General features: G+C 37.6%; 3 protein-coding genes across 3 annotated transcripts; 1 reads left to right on the top strand and 2 right to left on the bottom strand.

Annotated features, from left to right (window-relative positions):
• Positions 1–11,022: 11,022 nt before the first annotated feature.
• LOC147286368 (zinc finger BED domain-containing protein RICESLEEPER 2-like) lies at positions 11,023–11,637 on the bottom strand. Its single transcript, XM_086240749.1, has 2 exons — positions 11,412–11,637; positions 11,023–11,201 (listed from the first exon to the last, which is right to left on the bottom strand). The coding sequence occupies exons 1-2, from the start codon at positions 11,635–11,637 to the stop codon at positions 11,023–11,025; spliced, it is 405 nt and encodes a 134-aa protein (XP_086096875.1).
• A 5,897-nt stretch (positions 11,638–17,534) lies between these two features.
• On the top strand, positions 17,535–19,641 carry LOC147286367 (Tetratricopeptide repeat (TPR)-like superfamily protein). The gene has a single exon (XM_086240748.1). The coding sequence runs from the start codon at positions 17,535–17,537 to the stop codon at positions 19,506–19,508; it is 1,974 nt and encodes a 657-aa protein (XP_086096874.1). The 3' UTR covers positions 19,509–19,641.
• A 130-nt stretch (positions 19,642–19,771) lies between these two features.
• GEX1 (gamete expressed protein 1) lies at positions 19,772–22,020 on the bottom strand. The gene is made up of 6 exons (XM_086242380.1): positions 21,536–22,020; positions 20,854–21,441; positions 20,651–20,777; positions 20,374–20,560; positions 20,129–20,276; positions 19,772–20,036 (listed from the first exon to the last, which is right to left on the bottom strand). Exons 1-6 carry the CDS (start codon positions 22,018–22,020, stop codon positions 19,772–19,774), a joined length of 1,800 nt encoding a protein of 599 aa, XP_086098506.1.
• Positions 22,021–27,702: the final 5,682 nt, after the last annotated feature.

Raw genomic sequence — 27,702 nt, 5'->3', positions numbered from 1 at the left:
ATGTGTTTTACCTAGAAAACAAATTTAGTCCTTGTGGTTTTAAAACTTCACATTTGGTCCCTATGTTTTATGTTATTTGCAATATAACAAATTCAAATGTTTTATTTTTGTTTGAAAATCAAATTAAAGGTTACATACATGAATTTTTGTCTTTTTTAGTGATGACAATTAAGTGACAATTATAACAATTATGTTGTCCTTCCTTTGGAAGTGACAATTAAGTCTTTAAAGGTAGCTCAGCAACATAATCTTTCGGCCGAAAATTATAATCAAGTTATGATGCAAGAATTAGAAGATCTGGATGAAGCACATCTCACCGCATTCAACATAATACAAGTACAAAAAATAAAGATGGCAAAAGCATACAATAAGAAGACTCGGCATAAATCTTTTGCTCAAGGAGATGTAGTGTTGAAAGCAATCTTACCCATCGGTCAGAAGCGCCGAGTTACGGGCAAATGAACCCCTACTTGGGAAGGGCCATTTATGGTGGAACAAGTTTTAGGAAAATAGGCTTATTAGTTAATGAATATTAATGGAAAAGTGCATGTAGCGCCAATTAATGGTTAATTTTTAAAGAAATATCATCCAACTACTTGGGAAACTAGAAGATGAAGACAAATACATTTTCTTTTTTCCATTCAAATAAAATAAGTGTTGATTACAAAATACGGCCAAAACAGCCGGAGGAAAGAAAATTACAGAAAAATGACAAGTTAGAAATAAGGCCGTAAGACGGCTCTCAATGCTTCCCAACTTCCGACGCCGGCTTCCTGAATGCTTTCCCTCTCCTTGCGCTTCTGAATAAAGTCATCAACGATGGGAGTCAGAACCCGATACATGGCCGCATCATCTTTCATCCCTAAATACAAATTGCGAAGCGCCGAGGTCTCAGCTTCTTTTCTTCTTTTCAAAGCCACCACCCTTGCCTCAGCCTCGGCAATTTCTTGGTCTATAGTTGAAAGAGCATTGCTCGGCAATTTCTTTGTCTATAGTTGAAAGGGCATTCTGCAACCGCTTGCATTCCTCCATTTTCGGTTGGAGCCTCTCCACCACAGTGTTAAGTTTGTTCACTACTTCTTGGCCAACCTCTACCTCACGAGATATCCGTTGGGCTATTTGAAGATCAATCTCAACAGAGGCAAGTTTGTTATTGACCAAGTCAACACTTAAGGTTTTGAAGAAGCTCTCGCCGAGAAGGATTTTGACGGAGGTGGAGCATTTCACTAGATTATCCTTTTGACGCATTGCCGAGACATCTAACTAAAGAAAGGCTTTAACGGCGGCGATGGCTGCAAGAACTGCCGGTGATTTTGGAGGAAACTGAGGTTTGGGAGGAAGTGATGAGAAAGTTTCCACAAATTGTGCAATGACAGCCTCCATTTCCAATGTAAACTTCATAAAAGAGTAGCAAGTTAACATAAGAAATGCGATGAGAGTCTTTAATAAGTAATTAAGACTTACAGAGACTGGGTTATTATAAACAACTTCTAGCCGGGGTTATTCTAGCCTAAAAATCCTAATGGGGCTAATGATTAGATAACCCTAAAGAGTTTCTCAATGCCTGGCAGTCCTCGCCGAGAGGGATGACTTGGGGGGTCATCGCACTCGCTCGAACTAGAAGATGATTCATGTGAAAATCTACCCTTGATTTTCTGTTTCTCAAACCAGGTCCTAGGATCACGGCGAAGGTGGTCTGAATCCTATAGGATGAGTGGGAAAATAAGTGCTTAACCTAGGCTACAAACAAGAACGAAACAAAAAGCAAATGACAACTAAAATTTACTGAAGAGTCACTAAGTGTGATTGTTTCAGGGCCGGCCGAAGAGTCCGTCGCTATAGTCACCTTGGTTCACGACAAGTTTTTGGCGAATGGGGAAGCTCAGCACCAACGGGTCAACCCTAAATTTAGGTCGAGAGGTTCGAAATCCTTGAAATCTGGAGGAGGAACTACTAACGGGTTAACCTCCCGACCAGAAAATGTTGCATGTTGACCACCAAGAGTGGTCTCCAAGACCCAAGGAATAAAATTTCAGGTTTCGAGGAAATTTTGATGGAAATTTTGACGGAAATTTCGAAGATTTTTAAATTTCGACAAAAATTAGACGGAAACGACGGAAATTGCTATCAAAATATGGAAATTTTGAATGAAACTTTACTATATGTTTATTTAACATATTATCTACTAAATACAAAAAAAAAATTTTTCTTCTTTTTCTTTCCTTCCTTTCCTTTCCTTTCCTTTTTTTTTCCCCCCGTGAGTCTCCACTGTTTTTTCTTCTTCTTCAGTTCTTCTTCCTCTCTCTCTCTCTCTCTCTCTCTCTCTCTCTCTCTCTCTCTCTCTCTCTCTCATCTATCCCTCTCACTCTCTCTCTCTCTGCATCTCCATCACCAACCCACTCTCACCTCCACCTCTTTCTCCCTCATGTCACCCCTCTGTCGTCACCCCATGTCGGCCTCTTTCTCCCTCGATCTCCCCCTGCCACCGTCCTATTTTTCTCCCAAAACCATCTTTTTCTCCCAAAACCCAGCCTCCTCTCCAAAAACCCAGCCTTCCAAAACCCAAAATCAGTCCTCGATCTCACCCGCCGAAAATTTTGATAATTTTGACGAAATTATCACGAAAATTTAATAAATATGGGTTTCGATTTTGACACCCCAAAAAATCAAAATTTTCGGCGAAAATTTCAAAATTTAACAGTTTGCCAAGACCTCACACTGCGGCGAAACATTGCCAGGATTCTCAGTGTCAGTCCTACCCTGAAAAGAGTTGGTACTCACTTTAGAAGTGTAATTGGGCAAATTAAAAAAAAATAAAAAAAAGGGACAAATACATACCTCTGCCGAAGTTTCCTTGGCCGTATCAATTTTCGCTGAATTATCTTGACCAAACTTAGTCTCACTCTTGCCTTTAATTGCAGTTTGTTTTTGATGAAGTCGAGGATGACGAATCAGGGCTTCATCGATGTCAATCTCGTAAAAAAAAAGGGATAAATATGAGTTGGCTAAAAAATTTTGAAACCAAGAAAAAAAGTAGGGAGGGTTGCTAGAAGTTACTGTGTTTACCACTAGGCAAGCTTTTACTTTTTTTGGATTTTTTGCTGGTTTGTTGGCCGCTCACGGCGGGGTTTGTCGGCAAAAAGGCCTTTTGTACCTTTATCAGATTTTTGTCTTTTCCAGCTAGTACATCAAAAGGAAGAAATGTCAGTTCTACCAAAAAAAAAAAAAAAAGAGGTTTTTGAAGGCATAAGGGGAAAAGCAGGAGTGCGTTGGTCTGAAGGCTGAGCAAGCTGGGGTTCGGCACGTTTGGCTGGGCTGTCCTTTTTAGGCTTCAGTGCAGCTTTGATTTTTGTGATTTTCATCACATTTTGAGAAAATGGGAGCCTCTTTAATGCCTTGTCCTGTGCCATTTCCGCCGAAATTTTGAAGCAGCCAACATTAACCACTGAGAGCCATTCATCATAGTCTGGTGTGGCCTCGCAACAAGGAATGGTAGGTCTTACCCTGAAGTTGTCACGATTGGAAAAGAAATAGTCATTCATCTTCTCATACACTTCAGACTTGTTAACCTTAACTCGGAAGAAGCTAAGGCATTTAAGATACAGCGCCGGAAGAATTGACGTAGTCTGGCGAAATCCCAGCTGCCGTGCGCAAAGGTTCACCGGATAAAGCTCGACAGCTCCTTTTTGACCCTAGGCTCTGTTTGTGAATCTCCAGGCCAAATCCCATATACTTATAATCGAGCACTACAAGTCTCTGAAGACCAATTGCTCGCCTTCATCAGCAGGGAAGTTGTCCTTGTCCACGCTGTGCCACGGCGTAAGGAAAGATGGATAAGCACGGCCAAGGCAAGGTTGTGATTTCTCTGTTGACCTATTTTCTAGGTTGTAGAAGAAGTCAAAACAGTCTTGCGCGGAATGGCTTGGAGGAAGAGATAAGGCAGGATTCGCGGCCAAAATGGCCGGAACTGTGAGTTCAAGAAAGTAGACTTGAAGCCAAATTTGGAACATCCACAAAGGTCCGCCGCGCTTAGGGAACATCCCAGTGATAGTGAACCATGCAAGCACCTACACAAGTTCGCTAACACGAAGGGTCCAAGTGCAATTTCATCACCGGACGCCAGAGCCTCGACCAAAGGGATGAATTTTTTGGTGATTTTGTTGCTTTGCGTACAGAAGACAAATTTGCAAAGCCAGTAACAAAGGAAGGCGGCATGCTCTTTGTCCAAAACTTCATTTGTCTTCTGGCTGAAAGTCCCAACCCAAGTATCATAGTTGAGAACTTTGTCGTGAGCGTACACCATCTTCACTGAGAATTCGACATGCACGAGCTTCATGAAGAGAACATGGCCATGAGGCTGAAAGCCAAAAATTGATGCCATATCTAAGTTGGTTGGAGTCATTTGGCCAAACCTCAAGTTCAAAGTGTTGGTCCCGGACGACCAAAAATGAAGCGCTGAAGAAAGAAGGGATCTGTCTACGACAATATCCTGACGACTCAAAAGAATGACGTCCTTGATACCAAACGCTGCCCACTTCTCACCAAAGACAGTGAACATTCGATTTAGCCATGTTGTATACTTGGTTTGAACGGTTGACCATTTTGGGCGTGCCGTATTCCAACCAGACCAATTAGATAAACCTCGGCATAAGCAAGAGTCATCTGGGATTCTCGCTAGCATAGGCTTCACGGCGTCACGAAGCCTGGTGGGGGCAGCCGCAGTAGAAGAAGTGACAACAGCAATAGTCTCGGCGTCCACCATAACTGGTATGGTTCTGATGGAGATAGAAGCCATGACAGGCACAGAGATGCTGCTATCAGCGGCAATGGCGGCGAAGGCAGTTGAAGAGGAAGAGGAAGAAGAAGCAGATGTAAAAGCCATTTGAATGAAGAAAATGAAGATAGAGAGTGAGTAGATGTTCTGGAAATCTCAAAAAACAAAGAGAGGTTGCAAGGAAAAAGATTGAGAAAATATGAGGATTTCGAAGATTTTGAAAGTGTAAAGTTTAAAAATGGCGGAATGAGGTTTATGTAAGGGAAAGTGAAGATGAAGGGATGCACGTGGAAGTTGGTAAGTTTTAAAAAGTTTTTGAATAATCAAAAATAGATATGATTAGTTGCTAGGATCGAGGCAAATTTGGAGGTTATGATTAGACTAGCCTAGGTTTGCGCAACTCACGTCGCCTAAATTCCCACGTAATATTGGGCATTCAATGCAAGGATTTTGCTGTATGAAAATTTCGACTGTTGATCTTTTAAAGAGTCACAGCGTACAGAATGTGAAGTGGTTTGTACCGGGTTCATTTGTTTTGGAACTTCAGAAGTCACGGCAAGACAGTACAATATTTGAAGAGCTTCATTTCCTTAACCAACTCGGTGAAATGTTGCCGAAGATCAAGGAAATGGGGGGGCATATATTTACACCCTATTTTGGTTTTAGGCCGAGATCACAGCCATGTCCAATAATAAAGCCCATATGGTGAAGCCCACTGTGTGTTATACAATTAATAAAGCTCAAAAAATTGCCAAACTTACATTTGAAGAAAGTTTCCTTGTTTGGCCGAGAGTCCTTGGCGAGATAGGAATGTTACAATTAATATAATGCAAAAATTCAGTAACTTGGGCGTAAAGAAATGAAAGAATCAAGAAAGAAAATATAAGTCCAAAGTTAAATAGGAATGAATCTCTTAACCCTAGAAGATGATCATTATATAAAGTAAGGCATTAAAAGGAAAAGTCTCTCTCTCCAACACATTCAACACAACTCAACTCAAATCTCAAATCAAGGATCTCGATTCTTTCAAGTTTTTTTTTCAAGCTCTCAAGCAAATTTTTCTTTTTGTTTTAGCTCTGCTAGGATCTCATTGTTCTTAGTAATGATTTATTTTATTTTAATTCTGATTTTTCATGTCTTTTCATCATGAGATTTGTTATTAGAACTACGATTGTTACTCGTTTTCAAGACAATCAAATTATCCATAATTTTTACATCAAAGTTCATAATTTCTCGTTACATCCAATTACTCAAGCACCCATTCATCGTATTTTTACTTTTCAGCACACCATTGTAGTCACACCAGGTAATTAGAAGTTCTTAGGGATCAAGGCGATAGAACTAAGGCGAGTTTCTTGTTCATTTCTCGCCGAACAATTGTTTGGTTAGGAGATCAGTTCTCAGCGCAGTATATCAATTAATTCAATTATAAATTCTGTCCACGACTTTTCGACCGAAAGACAGTGGCACGCCCACAAGTTTATTTAAAGGACTATCATTGTTCTAATCAATTATCTCGGCAATCTCTGCCGTAATTTTTTAGGGTAACAAAAACACAGGAACCAAATATGTTTTTGGGTCAAAACATAGGGACCGAAAGTGTTTTTTTTTTCCATTATATATAGAGAAATTTTTAAGTAAGGATGTCTTTACTTTAAGAAAAGTAAGAACATCATCTTCGGACCTACAATTCAATGACCAGAACTGTTCATATTTTATAACATCATTCAAAGATCACCTTTGCAAAAAATTAGCCAAATCAGAAACTATTTAGTTAGTTTATTATAGCCAATATCATTTCAATTTTATCTAATGGACTATATTTGTTTGTAAAGTTTAGATGACCAAACAATTACCGATTTGGCTGATTTTTTACAGGCATAACCATTGAGGAAGGACCTAAAACATGAACAGTTCCAATTGTGGAACTGCATTACTAGGTAGTACCTAGAGATGTTCTTACTTTTTTTAAAGTGTTTTTGCAAGTACATCCCCCTTCCGCTCTCGTGGATGACGATCGAAGATTAAGTCCGGCTTCTCAAAAATCATCAGGAATAATCATTGTTGACAAATTGTCACCTTTAGAGAAATTTGGAATCAACAGTTGGCGTCGTATGTAGGAATACTGAACAAAAAGCCATTGGAGAAGCAGCGAATGTCGTCTGCAATAGGGGCAGGAACTAAGGCCCCAATCAGAGAAGATTCTCAATTTCTGTTTTGATGAATTTTATGATTCCTCTCTGTTTCGATAAGTAATATCTGGGAGTTTTCAAATACTCTCCAAATATATATCAATAATTTCCTGGTATTGTGATCAGGAAACACAGACGACGAAGAAAGCACCACAACCAAATAGCAAAGATACAAACGCCAAAAGGTTGCAATTTTCTTCGCTGATTGCGGCATGGGATACCGAGGTGTGCAAAAAAAAACAAACTCAGGCTCTAAAACCATTGAGGGACCGCGTTGGAGAGATACAAGGCTTCTTCAAGGTTGCCCTGAATTCGAACCTTTCCCCTCAAATTTAGATTTTCGGGTACAAGCGCACCACGTCGTCGTTTAGTGCAAAGAAGTTCTATGATCGGAGAAGAAAACTAACGTCACCCACCAATTCAAACTTGAAAAGAACACTTCAAATCGCAATGGACCTTAAGGAAGTTATGAGTTTCAACCTGCGAGCTCCGACTCAAAGAACGACGAGCCTCATCGGCACACATGCACGACCTCAACTCAACAAACTCCAGTCTCCGACCTGAGCGAAACCTCTGCAATCTGCGATGGGCTCAACCCGACTTGCGAACTCAACCCAGTGACCTATGAGCTCTTAGTTGCAACGTCCGACCTATGACAACCCAACGACCTGGGAGATCGACTTGCGACCTCGACTTACGAGCTCCGAGTTGCAACCTCTAACCTACGAGCTCGACCCAGTTCAACAGGAGCTCGAAGACTCACTCTTGGGCGCACGCTTGACCGGTGACGAGTTCGACTCGAACATAGGCACCACCATTGCTTTGAGCTAGCTCTTCTCAGCCTAAGCTCTTCAAGCCAGATAAGAGCTTCAAATCTTAACTTTCCATCAATTGTATGATTATTAGATGTGAAAACTTATCTATTGTATGAACATTAGATGACTAGGTTGCAAAATTTTGCTCTGTGCACAATGCAATATATCTTTCTCTTTATACTTAACATCCTTGTGAATGCTGCAGCTGGCAATTTCCTTATGGCCTCTGAGGATCTATCCCCTAATGAATTTCGAACAATTATAGATATAAATTCTGTTAGCACTTTTACAATGTGTCATAAAGCACTCAAAATATCTCAAGAAAGGGGCATTAGGGAGAGAATCATTTGTTGGTAGAACAATAATAAACATAAGTGTAACTTTGCATTATACAGCTACTTGGTATCAAATTCACGTATCTGCAACCAAGGCATCTGTTGATAGCATTACAAGAAGCTTGGCATTGGAGTGACGCACATATTATTATATAAGAGTCAATGGGCAGAAATGCGATATTGCTATGGCTGCATTATATCTTGTATTGGATGCAGTGCTCATGAAAACATTCAAATGCTCATAAAAAATGAGGCTAGTGTTTGCTCATGAGTCATATGGCTTTGCACGAATGATAGGCAGCAAGACTTATCCTAGTACCATTGCAAGTGTTTTACATGGAACCCTCAAATAAAAATAGAAGAGAAGAAGAGCTCGGGAGGAGGCATGACACGCGATGACTACTTTGACAGATAAGCTCTCTCTTATTATTTGACTGTCAAAGTATTGGACTTTCCAAACTCGCAAAAGGCATATTTATTGCTTGACATACTATTTCTTTAAAATGATATTATCAGGTTATTGGGTTTTACAACTAATGCTCTCTAAAGTAGAGGACAAAGCTCACAAAAATGTACAAAGCATGCTTAAGGCTTCCAAACAAAGAGCATGCTCAAAACTCCTATTCAGGGGCACGTGAAAATTTCCTAATAGATAAGGATTTTCATTTAAACATCTTGTTTATTTATTTGGCCATGCGAATTTGTCAAATAAATTCTATGAATGCTAGATGAAATTTTAAAATTCCTTTGACTTTCATCTTCTTAACTTGCAAAGCCAGACTTGATGCAGAGACACATTAGACCGACCATCTCTGTATGCTGAAAAAAGGCATAAACCCAATGAAAGCCTACCAAGAACTTGGAGTAGGGGGCATCAATGTGCCACTCGGAGCATGAGATGAAAAAGAGAGTTGAGAATTCTCTTACTCAATTCCTTTAGCAAAAATTCTTTGTCATACGATTTTTTGCTGCCAAGAACGAGGATTGATTCACTTTGGCTGAATATTTATCGTAATCAAAGTTTGTCCAAGAACTTGTGCAGGAAGAAGCAAAAGGGGCCATCCATAAGAACTAGACGTTCCCAAAGCATAATTGCATAGAAAAGAGTAAAGAAAAGTAGTTGGCTCAGGCGCAATCCCAATATGCATGACATCTAGCTCACAAGGTGGGATCGGCCACTATTTTCACTAGGAAAAGCTAAGGATTCTTTACTCCACTCCCTTAAAGATAATTGAACAGTATTGATTATTTTTTCAAAAAATTTCATAATTGATTATTGGATCTATATTCTTTTGTATCAGAAATTGCAAGGCATATTTGTCCTACACTCATGAATTAGTGACATGGAAAGTATCGTCGCAAAAGCAATTCACTTAGTTTGTAAAGACATATTTGTTCTGCACTCAAGAATTAGTGGCATGGAAAATAATGTCGCAAAGCAAATCAAGTCTTCAAATCAATTCAATCAAATATTTTTTGGAATTTGGCCTAGTGGCATGGAAAATATTTTCCAAGCCGAGCTCGAAGAAGCACTAGTTGCTAAGGGTGGGCACGGTTTGGCTCGGCTCGGAACCCCCCCAAACCACACACCAAGTCGGTATCTCAACTTCGGTGTGGTTCGATACTGAACACCGGAAGAAAAAGCACAGAACTGAACCAAACCAGACCTGCCGGTTCTGGTTCGGAGCTGATGGGCTTTCGGTGTTGGGCCAACGCCTTAACATTTTGGGTCTTAGTTAAGGACCACAAATTTTGAAGCCCAAATCTAAATGGAAGAAATAAGAATAGTAGAATACTGCATTTTTTGCCTTTTGGGCTTTAGCAATTAGGCCAAACATGTAGCCCAATTTTTTACTGTAAGTTTGCAACCTAACTTAATCAAAATTAAAAAATGAAAACTTCCCAGTACTTCACAGTTCACAGTCTTTGTCTCTTCACTAATTCACTTCACTACTTCAGTAATAAAATAAAAACCACAAAGTTCACTTGCATTGATAAAATAAAAACCACAAAGTTAACACTTAACAAATTAAAAAGCCCTAAATCTAGACTATCATCTATTTGTTGTAGCAAGCCACCAACTCCAAGTCAACATGTATTCATACCAATTCTTGACATTCTAACATTGAAATGTAGCAAGAGTAGTTTTAGGAGTTGTGACAGTGCTCATGAGTTCTGTACAACAATAACAATACATATGTGAGCTTGAAAGTCAATGTTATAATAAGAAAAACAATTCATTGAAGGAATTTACACATAATGGAAAGTTTGATACCTGCTTCGATTGATTCATAAAACTCCAGCTCTTTAATTGATGGTTCATTTTGAAGATTGGAGATATCCTTGGACCTTAACCAGTTTTGACAACAGATTAATGCTTCTACCATCCTTGGAGTCAAGGATGCCCGAAATGAATTCACTACTCGTCCTTATGTGCTAAAGCACGCTTCACTAACCACTGTTGAAACTGGAAATGCAAGGATATCTTTTGCAATTACTTCCAGCCCCAACCGGATATTTGACCCCATTGAGCTTCCACCACTTCAAAACATCAAACTCAATGTCCAGATCTGTCTTCTCAATAGGATCAGTCAAGTACCTATCAACATCATGTTCAAATACGACCGTATTACTAGCTGCAGCTTTTTCCATCCAACTTCTAGTCATTTCATGTCGTTTTCTTCCCCCCCGAGGTCCCTAGAAGCTGCCCTAGAACTTGTAGAAGTTGTAATTGTGCTAATATTAGTGATACTAATTCCACTATAAGTAGGACTTTGGGGTGGTGGACTTGCATATTTAGCAAATAGCTTCATTAAAATCTCCTTCACCTCCATTTTCTTCCTAAAGGCAGTAGCTTCATCTAAGCAATATTTTTGTAAAACATGTGCTAAATTGCCCAACTTGTATCAAGGATCAAGCACAAGTGCAATCATCAAGAATTGGTTGATCTTTTCCAGATCACCCCAATACTTATCAAATTTAGTCTTCATCCCGGTGGCCATATCATTCAACACCATTTGCCCATTCAATTCACATTCATCATCTATTGGCATTTCATCCTCACTTAGGAATAAACAGTTAATTTCTGCTTCAATGGAAATCAAATCGTGAAATGTTTCATGGATAGTGGGATGTAAAGATAATGACATTTTACAGTCATATCATAGAACACTTTAAGGAAGTCCACAAATGCCAACATTGTTCCAATCATTTGAGTTACGTGGTTCTACCCTTTTTCTACGATTGGCAACAGGTGCCACCCCTTGTTCCCCTTCATTCTCTTCACCAAACTAACCCAAATATGAAGTATCCTCTTCTTCTACTATTCTAGAAAATGTCTTCTCAAACTTCAAGGCTACATTCAATATCAAATAGGTGGACTTCCACCTAGTTGGGACATCCAACACCATAAGACCCTTACACTCTATTTTTTCCTTCAAAACACAAGTCATGAAATACTCCAATCTTTGTGGAGAAGACCTCACATACTTGACAGCATTCCTAATGGCCAAGATTGACATATCTACCTTTTTCAAGTCTTTTCCAACTATCAAATTGACTGTGTGTGCACAACACCTAACATGCATGTGCTTCCCCCCTAACACAACCTTGGATTTTGTCCAATAAATAATCTATTGCAACGGTGTTTGTAGTAGCATTATCAGCTGTGATAGTGAGTATTTTCTCCAAACCTCACTCTAATAAACATTGTTCAAGTACTTTCCCTATTGAGTTCCTTTTGTGATTAGCTATGACACAAAAGTTTAAGACTCTTTTGTGCAAATTCCAATCATCATCTATAAAGTGTGCTGTGATCACCATGTAGTTGATGTTTTGAAAACTTGTCCAAGTGTCGGTGGTGAGGCACACTATGTGATGTTAATTCACTCTTCAATATTTTGTTTCAAGTCATCATACATGACCATGAAAGCCCTCGTTAGTGTCCGACAAGAAGGGACTTGGAAAAAGGGGCATGCAACACTACAAAAATGCCTAAACTCGTTACCCTCAACAAAACTAAATGCCAGCTCATCTATTATCACCATTTCTACACAAGTCTTTAAGCATTCATCTTTATTACCTCCCCTAGCCATACATTGACCAATAGTTTGGTCAAAAGACAAAGTTTTATATTTTTTGTCATGTACTCTCTCGGGATTATTTTTACATAACTGTGCAAGGTGTTTTTTCATAGTTGAGGTGCCATTTATCACAGGGTCAGCAACATAGTAGTCTTTGCACTACTAACACCTAGCCCTCTTTTTAAAAATATGCCCTTTAGTCCCATCTTCCTTAGCAAACTCTACTATGTCACCATAGTTAATGAAATGCTCTCATACCTCAGATTTTTCCTTAGATGGTTTCCTAGCCCCACTTGGGTGTACGAGTGGAAGACCACTAGTAGGGTTGGGTTGGGATGGTGCTAGTGATGATGGTGTTGTTGTGGGTGATGGTGTTGCTGATGGTGATGGTGCGTGCTGTTGATGGTGAGGGTGCAGAGGCAGTGGATAATTCTGCCATCCTTAATGATACAAAGTACAAATTAGATATATATTCAGATCATCATCAAGCACAAATTACACCAGCTTCAACAAACCTATTTCTCTAAATTTAGAAAAGCACAAGATCCTTACAGGTGAACCGAGTACTCAATCTAATATTCAATAGGAAGAATTCATAAAAATAAAAAAAATAAACCATTTCTTCAAATATTCAAAACCCAAAAATGCTACCAAAAACTCAGAAAGCAGAAACCACATCGATATATCTCAACAAGACAGCAACTTACTAAATTGAGTTGGTTGCTGATCCAATTGAACTTCTCCAAGTTTCCAACCACCTGAAATCGAGTCATAATTCAAGAATTTGGCATACAAAAAGAAAAATTACAATCTCCCAAGTTTCCCCCAAATTGAAAAAAAACAAACCCTAAATTGAGTTGTGAGTACTTACCCAGCAAATGGGGATGTAATATTGTAATTAACAAGATGAGAGACTAAGAGAATAGGTTGCGACTTGCGAGATTCAAGACTGAGAGTTTTGGATTTTTGGGATTTTAGGGTTCGAACTCTGAAATTGGGGATTTTAGGGTTTGGGACTTTGGGGTCATGGGGTGGTGAAGGATGGTGGTGGAGGTCATTGGGGTGGAGTGGAGGTCTCTAGTGGTGGATACAGTGGTGCAGAATGCCGGTGGTGATGGATTTAGGGTTTGGGTGAATTCAGGATTTGGGGATTTTGGAATGATGTGATGATGGGACGATAATGATGGTGATGGTGGTGGATTAGTGGTTGTAAACTCACAGGCGATGGTGGTGGTGTCGAATGGTGATGGTGGTCTATCTCTCTCTGTGTCTTTGAAAGGCAACAGTCAATGAGGAAAAGGAAATGAGGATTAAGGATGAGTGGATGAGTGATGACTGTCTTAGTCAACTTAGTCTAACTTACCAAGTCTATTAGAAATTTAGACATTAAAAAAAAATTAAACTAATTTAAACTATAACTATATAAACTAATTAAACTATAACTGTAAGTCTATATAGGGTACATAATTTAATGATCGGAACCATCTATGTTTTAGGAAATCATTCAAAGATCATCGTAAAAAAGCATCTAAATCGGAAATTGTTTAGTCATTTGATTAGCAGTAACAATATTTAAAGATATTTGTTTGTTTGCATACTTTAGATAGGCAAATAATTACCGATTTGACTAATTTTTTGCGATGATGATCCTTAAGGAGAGACCTAAAAAATGAACGGTTACGATCATTGACATACAATGAAGAGTGGATCCCACAAAGAATCACTTAAGTATTTTACTTATAAGGGTAAATTATGGGTTAACATAATTTTATGTTTTATTATAGTTGTAAATAATTTTAAAAGTTTAGTATTTATAGTATTACTAACATAATAGTATTATATAATAACTTAATAAGCAATATTAAGCATATTAATGTATTGGAGTAAAACTAGTATTTATTAGAGTAAACAAACAAAAAAACCTATTAAATATGTTATGATTCATAAAATGGACAACTAACTAGTCAGCTCAGTTGGTTGAGAGTAAAAATTTGGTATTTGAGGTCTCCTGTTCGACTTGCAACTTAGCCAAACTCCTACATTTTTTTATTGAATATATATATCATATGTGTTCTCGGTCCAGTTCGGTTCGAATTGGTGTTTCAATGTCCGGAACCTGAACCAACCCATAAGGATCCGGTTCAGTTCGATTTCAGTGTCGATGTTGACTAGTTTTAGTCAACACGGTTTTTCCACGATTTTTTCCCATTGGCTTGGTTTGGTTGTTCGGTGTAACGATATAGAAAAGAGTAAAGAAAAGTAGTTAGCTCAGGCGCAATCTCAATATGTATGACATCTAGCTCACATGGTGGGATCGACCCGCTATTTCCACCAGGAAAAGCTAAGGATTCTTTACTCCACTCCCTTAAACATTATTTTTTCAAAAAATTCCATAATTGATTATTGGATCGATATTCTCTTGTATCAGAAATTGCAAGCATATTTGTCCTACACTCATGAATTAGTGGCATGGAAAGTATCGTCGCAAAAGCAATTCACTTAGTTTGTAAAGACATATTTGTCCTACACTCAAGAATTAGTGGCATGAAAAATAATGTCGCAAAGCAAATCAAGTCTTCAGATCAATTCAATCAAATATTTTTTAGAGTTTGGCCCAGTGGCATGGAAAATATTTTTCAAGCCGAGCTCAAAGAAGCACTAGCGACAGATTGAGAATATGACTGAGACTGAAATTGAAAGATCTTCATCGAGCCTAGAAAATCCACTAAAAGATAAAAAATTTGAAAAATGTTTTGACCTACACTTTGCCTCGCGAACAAAGTGGCATAAAAATGTTTTCATAAATTCAGTGGGCATTTCTTCCTACACTTCACAAACCGAGGTGGCATGGAAAAAGATTTGAGATCGAGTTCGAGGGTTTGAAAGATCAGCCTCAAGGAACAAAAATTATCCTACACCTTAAGAGGTGGCATGGAGGAAAGTTTGATCGAATTATAGGGTTCAAAAGATCACCTTTGAAGAATGAAAATTGACTTACACCTTAAGAGGTGGCATGGGGAAAAGCCTAAAAAGCCTAAGCTCGAGGGCACGAGAAAACGTCCTTAAGAGGATAGAAAATTAGGGGCACGAAGAATTCCCCATGAACTAAATAGAGCTTTAAGTAGTTTGCAGATCGAACTAATCAATGCATCACAAAACCAAGAGTGAAAAAGATGCATGTTTTATTGACTGGAAAAATCAACCCGAATCCAAGTTCAAGAAAAGGACGTGTGAGCCCAAAGGCTGGGGGCAAGCTCAAAAAAGGTACACATTTACAACCCTTTTATTCGCGAACTAGTGTTTACTCATATGTGATTTTCTCTCTCCATACTTGAGAGTGTGTACGAAGAGAGAAAATTGGGCATTGTTGGGGTAAAAAATAATACAATAATATTATTATTATTTGGTCTTAAAACCGGGCCGGAACAGGAGAAACTGAAGCCCACAAATGACACATGGTGTTCGACCTATAAACCTAATCCAAGCTGAGAGTTATTGATAAAGTTAATAACAAACAAACTACAACACATTGAATCAAATGCTCCTACGAAGGAGGCATGACCACCACTCTCTCCCCTTAGCAGAATGAAGAATGTGTGTAAGTGGAAAAGAACTTGGAATGACCAAAGCTTGGGGTCCAAGACTCAAAGAGCTCTATATAGACCCAAGATTAAATCATCTCAAGGGATGCAATCAAACCGAATTAACTTGCGGACATGTTGAACTCATGCTAACTTAGGCATCAAAGTGTTTTTGCAGGTACACCCCCCTTCCGCTCTCGTGGATGACGACCAAAGATTGAGTTCGGCTTCTCAAAAATCATCAGGAATAATCATTGTTGGCAAATTGTCACATTTGGAGAAATTTGGCATCAACAGTATGATCACTTAGTCCTACTTCACCATATGTGCTATTTGTCTATTTGTCTATTTATTTTAACCAAGATGTTAAATTTCGATTTTTAGGGGTTTCAAAATTTTAACACAAAACTAACAAAATTTCGTCCTAATTTCGACGATTTCGTCGAAAATTTTGAAATTTCGGCGAAAATTTTGAAATTTTGGCGAAATTTTCGGCTCAGGGAGGCGGAAGCCAGAGGGAGAGGGGAGGAAGAGGCGAGCTGCCCTCGTCCCCAGCCATCGCCGGAGGCAGCAGATCGAATGGCGACGTCGCCGGAGGCAGCAAATCGAAGAGAGATCAAAGGGTGATTAGGCAGGGAGGAGAGAGAAGAAAGAGAAAAGATCTTGGAGAGAGAAGAGATGAGGGAGAGGAAGGAGGAAAGAGGAAGAGGGAAGAAAGAGAGGAGATGCGCAGGGTCTGGTGTGTCTTGCAGTGGCGTCTAGGAGACTAGGACTAGGAAAGAGGAGATGAGAAGAAAGAGGAAGTTACGGGAAGAAAGGAAGAAAGAAAAGAGAAAGGAAGGAAGGAAAAGAAAAAGAAAAGAACAAAAAAAAGAAAAGAAAAAAAAAAAAAAAGAAAAGAAAAAAAAAAAAAAAAAAAAAGAGGAAAAAAAAAAAGTTTATTGTTAATTGGGATTTGGGGCCTTTGGGCAATTAGAAAGAAAAAAAGAATTTGAGATTTCGTTTATTTGTTTTTAAACCCTAAAACCCTAATACATTTATATATAAAAATAATTAAAAATACTTTAAAGGGCCTAAACCCTAATATCTTAGTGTATAAATTATAAAGAATAAATAGTATTAGAGTATATATAGTATATAGGATTTATTGTATGAATTATAAAATATGAATATATTAATTTCATTTATTCATTGTACTAATTTTATTTAACAGTATTTGTCTCCAACGCGCATTATATTCATCACATATCATATGAAACCTACCATATAATTTGGTTTCTTCAATGTTTTTTATTAATATAGTAGATAATATGTTAAATAAACATATGGTAAAGTTTCATTCAAAATTTATGTATTTTGATAGCAATTTTCGTCGTTTCCGTCGAATTTTAGTCGAAATTTAAAAATCTTCAAAATTTCAATTGAAATTTTCATCGAAATTTTCTCAAAACCCAAAATTTTATTCCTTGATTTTAACGGACCGTAAACTTTAGTTGAAATAAAAATACATCTCATTGTATCATTGGTGATATACCATATATGTGCCACGTTTGCCACACTAAAGAATCTCTCGGAATTTTACATAAGCCACAAGTTGAAAAAAGACCCTTTTTCTATTACCAAAAAAGTCCTTATTTGAAAAATAAAAAATAAAAATAAATCCTTTATCAATCTGCTGAGTGCTGACTCAGCCTAATACTGTAAGTCTGTAATACTTAAGAGGAAGGAAATTCAAAGCCGAACAAAAGGGGAATAATGATTACCGCCATTTCTTCTCTCATAACTAACATATCCGCTTCAACTAACATAACTGCAACTTCAGGGCCTTCAGGCCCCATCGGCACTCACAAACACAGCAAACCTCTAACTTCAACAACTCTCCAATGGCTTGCCAAATCCGGCAAATTAGACGAGGCCCTTCGCCTGATCGAATCCTCACCGTCCAAATTGGCTGCCACCGACTCAGATGTCGAGGTCTACTCCCTCCTCCTCCATACCTGTATCTCCAAAAAGTCCTTAGAGCATGGCCAAAGGCTTTATCTTCAGCTTCTCCTCTCCAAGGACAGAGGCAACAACCATAGCCTCCTCAACAACCCCACCTTGAAAACCAAGCTCATTACTCTCTATTCTGTTTGCGGCCGACTTGACGAGGCTCGCGGGGTTTTCGAGGACGGGCTTGGAGATGAACAGGTGCCCGAGTCAGTGTGGGTGGCGATGGCAATTGGGTATTCGAGAAATGGATATTTGGTTGAAGCTTTGCTTGTGTACTGTGACATGTTGTGCAGGCTAATCCGGCCGGGTAATTTTGCGTTTTCGATGGCTTTGAAGGCGTGTGCGGATTTGCCGGAGTTGAGGGTTGGTAGAGCAGTCCATTCCCAGATTGTGAAATCCGACGAAGAGCCCGATCAAGTGGTGAATAATGCTCTTCTCAGGTTGTATGCGGAGCACGGGTGTTTCGGAGAGGTCTTGAGCGTGTTCGAGACAATGCCTCAACGAAATGTTGTTTCTTGGAACTCTCTGATTGCAAGTTTTGTTCGACGAGACCAAGTGTTTGAGTCACTGGATTGTTTCAGAAGGATGCAAAAGGAGGGGATGGGGTTCAGTTGGGTCACTCTTACCACCATTTTACCAGTCTGCGCTAGAATGACTGCACTTCATTGTGGGAAAGAGATACATGCCCAGATTGTGAAGTCCACCAAGAGACCAGATGTTCCTGTTATGAACTCGCTTATCGATATGTATGCAAAATCTGGAGCAATTGATTATTGTAAGAGGGTGTTTAACAGAATGCGAAGTAAAGATTTGACAACGTGGAATACTGTACTGACTGGGTATGCAATCAATGGATTTATAGAAGAAGGAATGAAATTGTTTGATCAGATGGTAGAGTCTGGTGTCAGGCCAGATGGGGTGACCTTTATAGCATTGTTGTCTGGCTGTAGCCATGCAGGGCTTACTGATGAAGGACAGAGATTGTTTAAGAAAATGAAGTTGGGTTTTGGCATCTCACCAACAGTTGAGCATTATGCTTGTTTAGTGGATCTCTTGGGCAGAGCTGGTAGAATTGAGGAGGCGTTAGGTGTAGTAGAAAACATGCCTATGAAGCCGACTGGCAGCATATGGGGATCATTACTCAACTCATGCCGGCTCCAAGGAGAAGTTTCTCTTGCAGAGTGTGCTGCAATGGAGTTATTTAAGCTTGAACCTAACAATCCCGGGAACTATGTGATGCTCTCAAACATTTATGCAAATGCAGGGATGTGGGAGGGTGTGAATAGGGTTAGAGAACTGATGAAGGATAAGGGAGTTAAAAAAGAGGCTGGATGCAGTTGGATACAAATAAGGGATAGAATTCACACATTTGTAGCGGGTGGGGCTTTTCAATTTCGTAATTCAGCTGAGTTTAAGATGGTTTGGAATGAATTGATGGGTTCTATGCAAAAGGTTGGGTATAACCTTGACGTCAGTGTTGTGCTACATGATGTAAATGAAGAAACCAAAGCAATGTGGGTCTGTGGGCATAGTGAGAGACTTGCAACTACGTTTGCACTCGTCCACACTGCTGCTGGAATGCCAATTAGGGTTACAAAGAATATTCGCATTTGTGCAGATTGCCACTCCTGGGTGAAAATGGTTTCAATGATTTCAAGGAGAGTGATTGTCTTGAGAGACACAAATCGCTTCCACCATTTCAAAGGAGGAGAATGCTCTTGTAAGGACTACTGGTGATTACACCATTCTTACTTCTTTTAAGGACCAATGATAACATAAGATTTATGTGATAGAACATTGTATCTTATTCATTTTAAAAAAGCAAATGTAACTACTGAAAATAATTGAATAAATGAAGTACAACCTAATATACCTTGGAATATTGCGTTAATTGGGCATTATTATACAATAATTGTACTTCATGAAAACTATGAGTTTAAATGCTACATTACAACACATCTTAAATTTTTCTTAATTTGGTGCACAAAGACTAGAAAATTTCATTTGAGAAGACGTTGGCGGAGATTATATCTTTTCATAGAAGTTGTGATGGAATTCTCCCCAATGGAATTCTCCGCAACTTCTTTAGGAACTAAGTAGTCAGGGTCTTCGGAACTGTCTACGTCATCCGGTAAGTTGGTGTCAATCCAAGAGGACCAGTCTAAATCACTATCTACATCCCATGACAACTTCTGGTATCTTTGCATGTTATTAACCTTCTCAACCAATGTATGTAACATCTGATGGTTCAACACTTCATAGTCCCTGCATAGTTTCACAGGCATGCCCTTTTAGATATCTAGAATCTATAATCGATCTTTCTGCTCAAATTTAAAATTTGTCTGCATTTCAGATACCTGTATGTGAAAATTGCATGTATTAGCTTAACTGTAGCAATTGCTGCAAAGATTGACCGGAAAAGGTTTATTTTCCATGTTTTCTGTTCAGTGTCATACATGGTGAACCGAATTATAGCTACCTCTATCAAGAATGTGGCACACAGCCCTGTAAATGAAATTTGGTATACAACATTAAACAAAAGTTGATGAACAAATATAAGTTTCTGATGTTTTCCATCTTTATAATCAGATAAAGTACGTACCAAGATATAGCCAAGGTCTCACTGTGTATGTTTGCTTTGTGCTTGTGAACATGTAGATAACAAAGATTGATAGAGAGTAAATAAAGAAAGCTTTGATTAAGCGAGATTCAAGCAGCATAGCATTGTGCAACGCAAATAGCTTGTCTAATGCAACAAACATACTGGCTTGCTTTGATTCAAAAGATTCCTGTGAGCAGAAAACTGAGAATCCAAATAAGAAATTTACGAATACCAGTCGAAGAAACCTCATTAAATAGAAAACTAAATCTACACAAACCTGAGCAGCCAAGATTGACTTTGAATTTTCCATCAAGTGATCATGAACTCGTTGAAGCTGTTGTTGCCTCTGAAGGAGCTCTTCTTGTTGTCTATGGCCATATTCGGCTAACCGTTGAAGTGTACTCCTGCAATTTACTAATGAATTAGAGAAAATTCTACAGATTTCCGGACTTGATTTCACAATTTTTTTCCTGTTTGTACCTGCTCTCTTCTAATGCTTCAGATTGAAATTTAGTTAAAAACTGAAGATCCTTGAGAGCTGTAGTTTGTCCATCTAGAAGTAGCTGTTGCTTATCCAAAGAGAGCCCAGCCATATTCCCAATATCTTCTGCTTTGCTTTGCAGAGTTTCCATCCTAAATGACATCTGACCTCCAACTTTAGTTATCTCCTTTTCAATTTCTACAGCCTCATTTCTTAAGTGATCAATTTCTTGGCCCAAATTGCTGTATGAATCTTGCAGCATTGCCATCCCTTCATTTAAATTCCTCTTCATTTCTACTTGTCCTTCTTGCAGCTCTGATTGAGAAGCATGGATTTTCCTGGATTGCTCATAAACTTCTGCCGAATGCTTCAACACAACATCTATATGATCTTCCACATTTTTTGCAGTTTGAGCAACTTGCTGTGTTCGAACATCAATCGAATTCAAAGAATCAAATATTTGATTTGAGCCCTGCAGCAGATACTCTGCTCTCTCTTCAATTGTTTCTAATTTGCCTTCTGCATATTGGGCTGAATTTTTTAGTTCATTCACTAGTCTCTCTGTTTCATGCTTAAATACACGAGCCCTGGCAATGACACAAAATCAAAGTTCTTGTTAGTTTCTCACGAAAAACAAGAAAACAATTATTCAGTTTACATGAAAGACATATTATACTTAACTGTAACTGATGGCAGATAGAATTGGTTTCAAGGTAGAATTCCAAATAGACCTTATGCTCATAGTCATTCAAACTTTTAAGGCATTTAGGCATAGCGGATTTCGAGTCACATGAAGGAAAAGGAGACCTTCCAGAGTCCTTCTGAAAGCAATCACTAAGATGCCAGGCAAATCTTGACCGCTTCTCTTCAACGGCGAAAATCTCCGAGCACCCGGCAAATAGATGCCGGTAAGCATTTTGCCAACAAGAGTCTGAACCTACCAACTTGTTCTTGGCATTTTCAACAAGCCTGATTCCCTTCTGGTCATTAAGACCTTCCATGGAGAATTTACCAACTGAACCACCACTAGTAGCATCTTTGTAGGTTCCAGAAGGGTTCTCACTAGAGTGAGGCTCTTCGGAAGAGGAGAACCAACCCCATGAGTGACAATTTAACGAAGCCGATATTAAAATTATCAGAACTAGAAGATAACTATGATGTCCCATTTGAGATTCTTATCTGAATTTTACTCTAGAATGTAATTCTTTGAGAAATTTGATAAATGTAACCTGTACTACACAATTCAAAATTTTATGAGTTTATGCTTCCAGTGCCATATGCAAGTGCAGATATATAATATGTTATCTATCATGAGAGAGAGGGAGAGAGAGGAGAGAGAGAGAGAGAGAGAGAGAGAGAGAGAGAGAGAGAGAGAGAGAGAGAGAGAGAGACTTGGAGTTCAAGAAACGGAACTGGAAAAGGTTGTAATGTGAAAGAGGCAGGCTTTACAAAAGACAAAAGAGTAAGATTGTGACTTTTAATTCTTTAATTGGTTGGAAATGGATTCTCTGCCCTATGTTCAAATGCAAACACTACCATAATAAAACCAACATAAAAAAAATCACAGTGCGGCGACTTTAACCGTTTGTGAAGCATCAGTTACAAAAAAAAAATAAATAAATAAAAACCAAAATATAAAAGGTATAAGGAGAAGAACAAGAACAAGAAACAGACATCTATGCCTCCAAACGCTCTTTCTCTTGCTTTTCTCCAAAACTGTGTCAGTTTCCGAAACAAACATATCAATAACAAACATTACAATGTACAAGTCATATATATACAGTTTATAGCCTATCAATTGCACTGTAAACAAAGTTTACCATATGATCTTAAACGGTTTGATCAGTATGTTTACTCAAATTTTAATAATCAGAATTTATTTTTTAAAATAACAATATTTTTCTGTAAATAATTATTAGCCACGTTATCTATCATCTAATCAAGCAAGGTATAGGATTTAAATATAAAAGATCATGCCAAAGAGACCAAAATGACCCAAATGAAAGACAAAACGGAAAATAGAAGAGAGGGGTAACCACTGACCTGGGTTAAGATTGTTGTTTTCAGCAGTGTCTCTTACAAGCCACAACCAAATTCTATTTCTCCTATCACTAAAAAATAATATATATAGAAACCAGACAGTCGTAACTTTTCATAAAGAAATATATATAGATAATAAACAGTCATAACTTTTCTAAAAGAAATATATATAGAAACTAAACAGTCATAACTTATCATAAAGAGTGCAAATATTAGGGGTGGGCACGGGATGGAGGGGGATGGGACTTACCTCATCCCGTTCCCATCTCATGATTTGAGTTCGGGATCGGTACGGGATGGGATGGAGGTTTGGGATTATGGTACCATCTCGTCCCGTACCAAAGTGATTCGGTACGGGTTCGGTACCATCCCGATCCCAAACAAAAAAATAATAAAAAATTAATTATTCAATTTTTATTCAAGATTCATCTTCAAATAATAACCTGTAAACAATAAACATAACCTATTTTTATTCAACTATACAAACAAAACAAGAATTCAAGTAATAAACTGTTTTTATTCAAAATTGAAAATTCATCTTCAAGACTTCAACAATTCAACCAATTATTCAACAATTCAAAAAAACAACAATACAACATAAACTTCAACAATTTAAATATTTAAAGTTTTAAAGTTCAAACATAAACTCATAAATCAGTAAATCACAATTAAGCCTCATGGCTTATTTACCAAATCCAAACTAAAAAACATAATTAAGTCTTATGACTTATTACATCCCAAACTAAAAAAAAAAAACTGAATTGGTGCGACGGCGACAGAAGCTGGTGCCTGGTGCGATGGCCAGAGGCTATGGCGACGGCGACAGAAGCTGGTGCCTCGATGACCAGAGGCTATGGCGACGGCGAGGGGAGAGAGGCTGCCAGTGGTGCAACGCGCAGTGGTGCGATGCGACTCGATGACCAGAGGCTGTGTCGACGGCAACGACGAGAGACGGCGACGGCTTCGAGGGTTGGGATGCGAGAGACACTTCGTCGAGAGGCACTTCGTCTGAATCTGAAGTGGGATGCGAGGGACTGAGGGAGAGTGGCTGCTGGGAGAGGGTCGGGCTGCGAGGGCGAGTGGCCGCTGGGAGAGGGTTGGGCTGCGAGGGCGAGTGGCCGCTGGGAGGAGTCTCTGAAGTCTGAGAGAGTGAAACTGTGAGAGTGATTCAGATTTCAGAATTGGGGATTAGTGGATTACTGTAGTCTGTTTGAGTGTTTTCGAATTTTAGGGATCAGGTGAGGTGATTCAGATTTCATTTCAGGCATTTAGGAAATAGGTTACTGAATTAGGATTGTTAGCCTGTTAGGCCATTTGGGAGTCTTGGGCCATTGGGCCGTGAGCGGGTGTGGGTTGGGTTTTTGGGTGAAAGACTGAAAGTTAAAAAATAAAATGGGTTTAGTGATATTTGCCTATTTGGGCCCATTAAATTATTAAATAATTAAATTTTTAATTGTTCGGTACGGGACGGGATCATCCCGGTATTGAACCTTCAGGACCGATCCCATCCCGTTTAAGATCGGTACGGGACGGGATCGGTACGGGATTGAAAAAAAAAAAACGGGATGGGACCAAATGATACGGAATGGCACGGAATGGGATGGTTTCGGTATTTTCGGTCCTAATGCCCACCCCTAGCAAATATGCTCACCACCACCTTACTATGTGTTTGACACATGTCATATATATTAACTGTAGTTAATTTTGGTTAATTAATTGAATTAATTAATTAATTAATTTCTTTCTTACTCTTTGGCCTCCCTCTTTCTCCGTCTAACAATAACAACAAACTATAAAAAAACACAAGAACTCAAGAAGTACACTGCTATTTCATGTCCATCTGTGCATAAAAGGTAAAAAAAAATGGACAATCTGTTTGTACCATGGTTTTCAAGAAGGCTTAAATTGAGCCCAAAGGAATATGATTCTAGCCGAGGTCCAAGGCCCAACTTCCGAGGTCCACTTGAGATGATTCTGGCGAATAAGAATTGCCCAGGCGAAAGAATGTCTTTTTGACTACACCAAGCCGAGAAGATTTTGAGATAGGACCATTAAAGTAATATATGACACGTGGGCTCATAAAGCTGTCAAAATTATACGATGTGTAGCTGTGTCGGAGAAGAGGGCGTCGGAAAGTGGTCAGGGGAGGTGGCCGGGTTGGATACGATGGCTTTTATATATTTTTTATTTTTAAATTATATTAATCCCTCAACATAATAATATTTTAATATATTAATTCAATTAATTAATCAAAATTTACTACAGTTAATACATATGACATGTGTCAAACACTTAGTAGGGTGGTGATGTGACCAAATTTTCTCTCTTTATAAAAAGTTACGTCTTACTGATTTCTATATACATTATTTCTGATTAAGAGGAGAAATAACTATTTTGTATATATATATATATATATATATATATATATATATATGAAATAAGGAAGATTGAACTAGGGTAAGACCTTTTCATTATGGGAAAAAAATACTACTAAAGAGATAATTAAAATTTTAATTTTTAGGTAACTATTAATTATAATTGAAAACCAATAATTTGAAGTGGAAATTATATGAAAATTCATTTTGAGCCAATGTTATACTTTTGAGGAATTCTATGTAACATATACTTCAGCACAAGAAGAGAGGAGAATGATATTAATAAGACTCACAACTTACAAACAAACATGGAATACGAACCATTACGTGCCTCATCAACCAATAAAAAAAATCATTATGCGTCTTATTAAAAGAAACACACTGTTTTTGTCCTTTTCCTTTTATGAAAAGTTACGTCTATGCAAGGAATAAAATTTCGGATTTCGAGGAAATTTCGATGGAAATTTCGACGGAAATTTCGAAGATTTTTAAATTTCAACAGAAATTAGATGGAAACGATGGAAATTGCTATCAAAATACGGAAATTTTGAATGAAACTTTACTATATGTTTATTTAACATATTATCTACTACATTGATAAAAAAATATTGAAGAAACCAAATTATATAGTAGGTTTCATGTGATATAAGATTAATATAATGCGCGCTGGAGGCAAATACTGTTAAAAAAATAGTTCACTAATTAATAATTACATAAATTTGATTGAACAAACACCTCAGAGCTTGTGTAATTTATTTTCCAGTTTTTCATAAATGAAAAGAACTTTTCAGAGTTTTGAATTGTTATTGTTTGTGCTTGTTTGAAGTTGTTCCATTATAACTTTCATTGGAAATTTCAAGGACAAAATTCTTTGAAGGGGGATAGATTGTGAGACCCCTTTGAAGGGGAATAGATTGTGAGACCCAGTATTTTTTCAAGTTTTATTTTGAAAAATATTTGAAATATTTTAAAAATTTATTTGAGAAATAAAATATTTTAGATTAATTTTATAATTTTTGTTTTAAATTAGTTTAACCCGTTTTTTGACTTTTTGAACTATTGGGCTTTTGACTTCAATTTGTGGCTTGTTAGAAAAGTATCAAACACACAAACATGTTAGCGCAAACTGTGCATCAATCAAAACTACAATTTGAGAAATATGAACATTTAATATGATAGATATTTTTATAAATTTATAAACATAAATTTTAAAAACCCAAAATCAAATTTTTTATGTTAATTTCTCTCTCACATTATTATTCACGCACACAGCAGTGTAGGTAAATGGGCAGTCACATCTTCTACCCGATTAATATCTCATCCAGAGTGAATTTAGTGAAAGTGAAATATGAAAAAGAGTATGCCAGAGTGCCAGACACACCTTTATCACTAATCTGCAATTAGGCAAGTGATTGACAGTTTTCTAATGATAATTAATCAATTAAATGATGTGAGAATATCCTTTGTAATTTTCAACTTAATTGTCAATCCTTGACCTTACAAGTTACAATTTAGTAAATAATTCCCAAAGAAAACCTTTCATAATTACAAACACAATAAAATTATAAAGCATGAAAGTGTCATTTAATATTTTTAATGTATTCGATTTGTTCAGCATATACCTTAGAAGATGCTGTAAGGTTATAATACTAAACCAGTCATTAGTTTTTTTTAATTAAAAAGAAAAGGGTAAACACCTTAAACATTTCCAAATTGGTACATTATTTTTGTTTTTCTTTGTCAACTGTTGAGAGGACACAAACTAGGCGCCTTGTGACTGTCTATGTTTCTATATACATTATTTTTTAGTGAGAGGAGAAATTAGTACTTGGTTGTGACTTGTGAGAGACACTGCTGAAAACAAGTGTGACACATCATCAATTAATGATTTTTTAATAAAAATAGAATAATTATGCAATACCTAAAGAGACCTTGACCTTTTTTGGAATGTATGTTGATATGATCTCCTTAATTTAAGATAACTAATGTAAATCAATTTTAAAGATTATTGATGATAATGTTGTTATTTACAAAAAAAAAAAAAAAAACAAAATTAGAAGGTAATATTGATTTAGACATGTTTACGCTTTCTTTTATTTATTATTTTTTTATGACCTGCACTCTCACACATATCTATTTTAAATTATAATAAAATAATTAATGACATGGACAACATAAACACATATGGGTACATTTAGTAACTAATACATACATGAAAAATATACACGGAAAAAAATGTACCAATGCACAATCATAACATCACTGCATACAAAATATTCTTGAAAATGGAATTTGAATTTCTCTAAAAAAAAAAGAAAAAGGAAGATGGAATTTGAGTAAGTAATTTGCACATTTGGTGCATTTATTTTTCTGGACAATGTTTGGTGCATTCTTGAATCACTCTGCTGCCAAAAATATTAGTACATTTCAAAT

The sequence above is a fragment of the Dryas octopetala genome, chromosome 4, assembly GCF_963921425.1.
Source record: "Dryas octopetala chromosome 4, drDryOcto1.1, whole genome shotgun sequence".
In the NCBI taxonomy this organism is placed as follows: domain Eukaryota; kingdom Viridiplantae; phylum Streptophyta; class Magnoliopsida; order Rosales; family Rosaceae; genus Dryas; species Dryas octopetala.
Note: the sequence above shows the minus strand (reverse complement) of the source record. Positions and strands in the feature narration are given on the sequence as shown.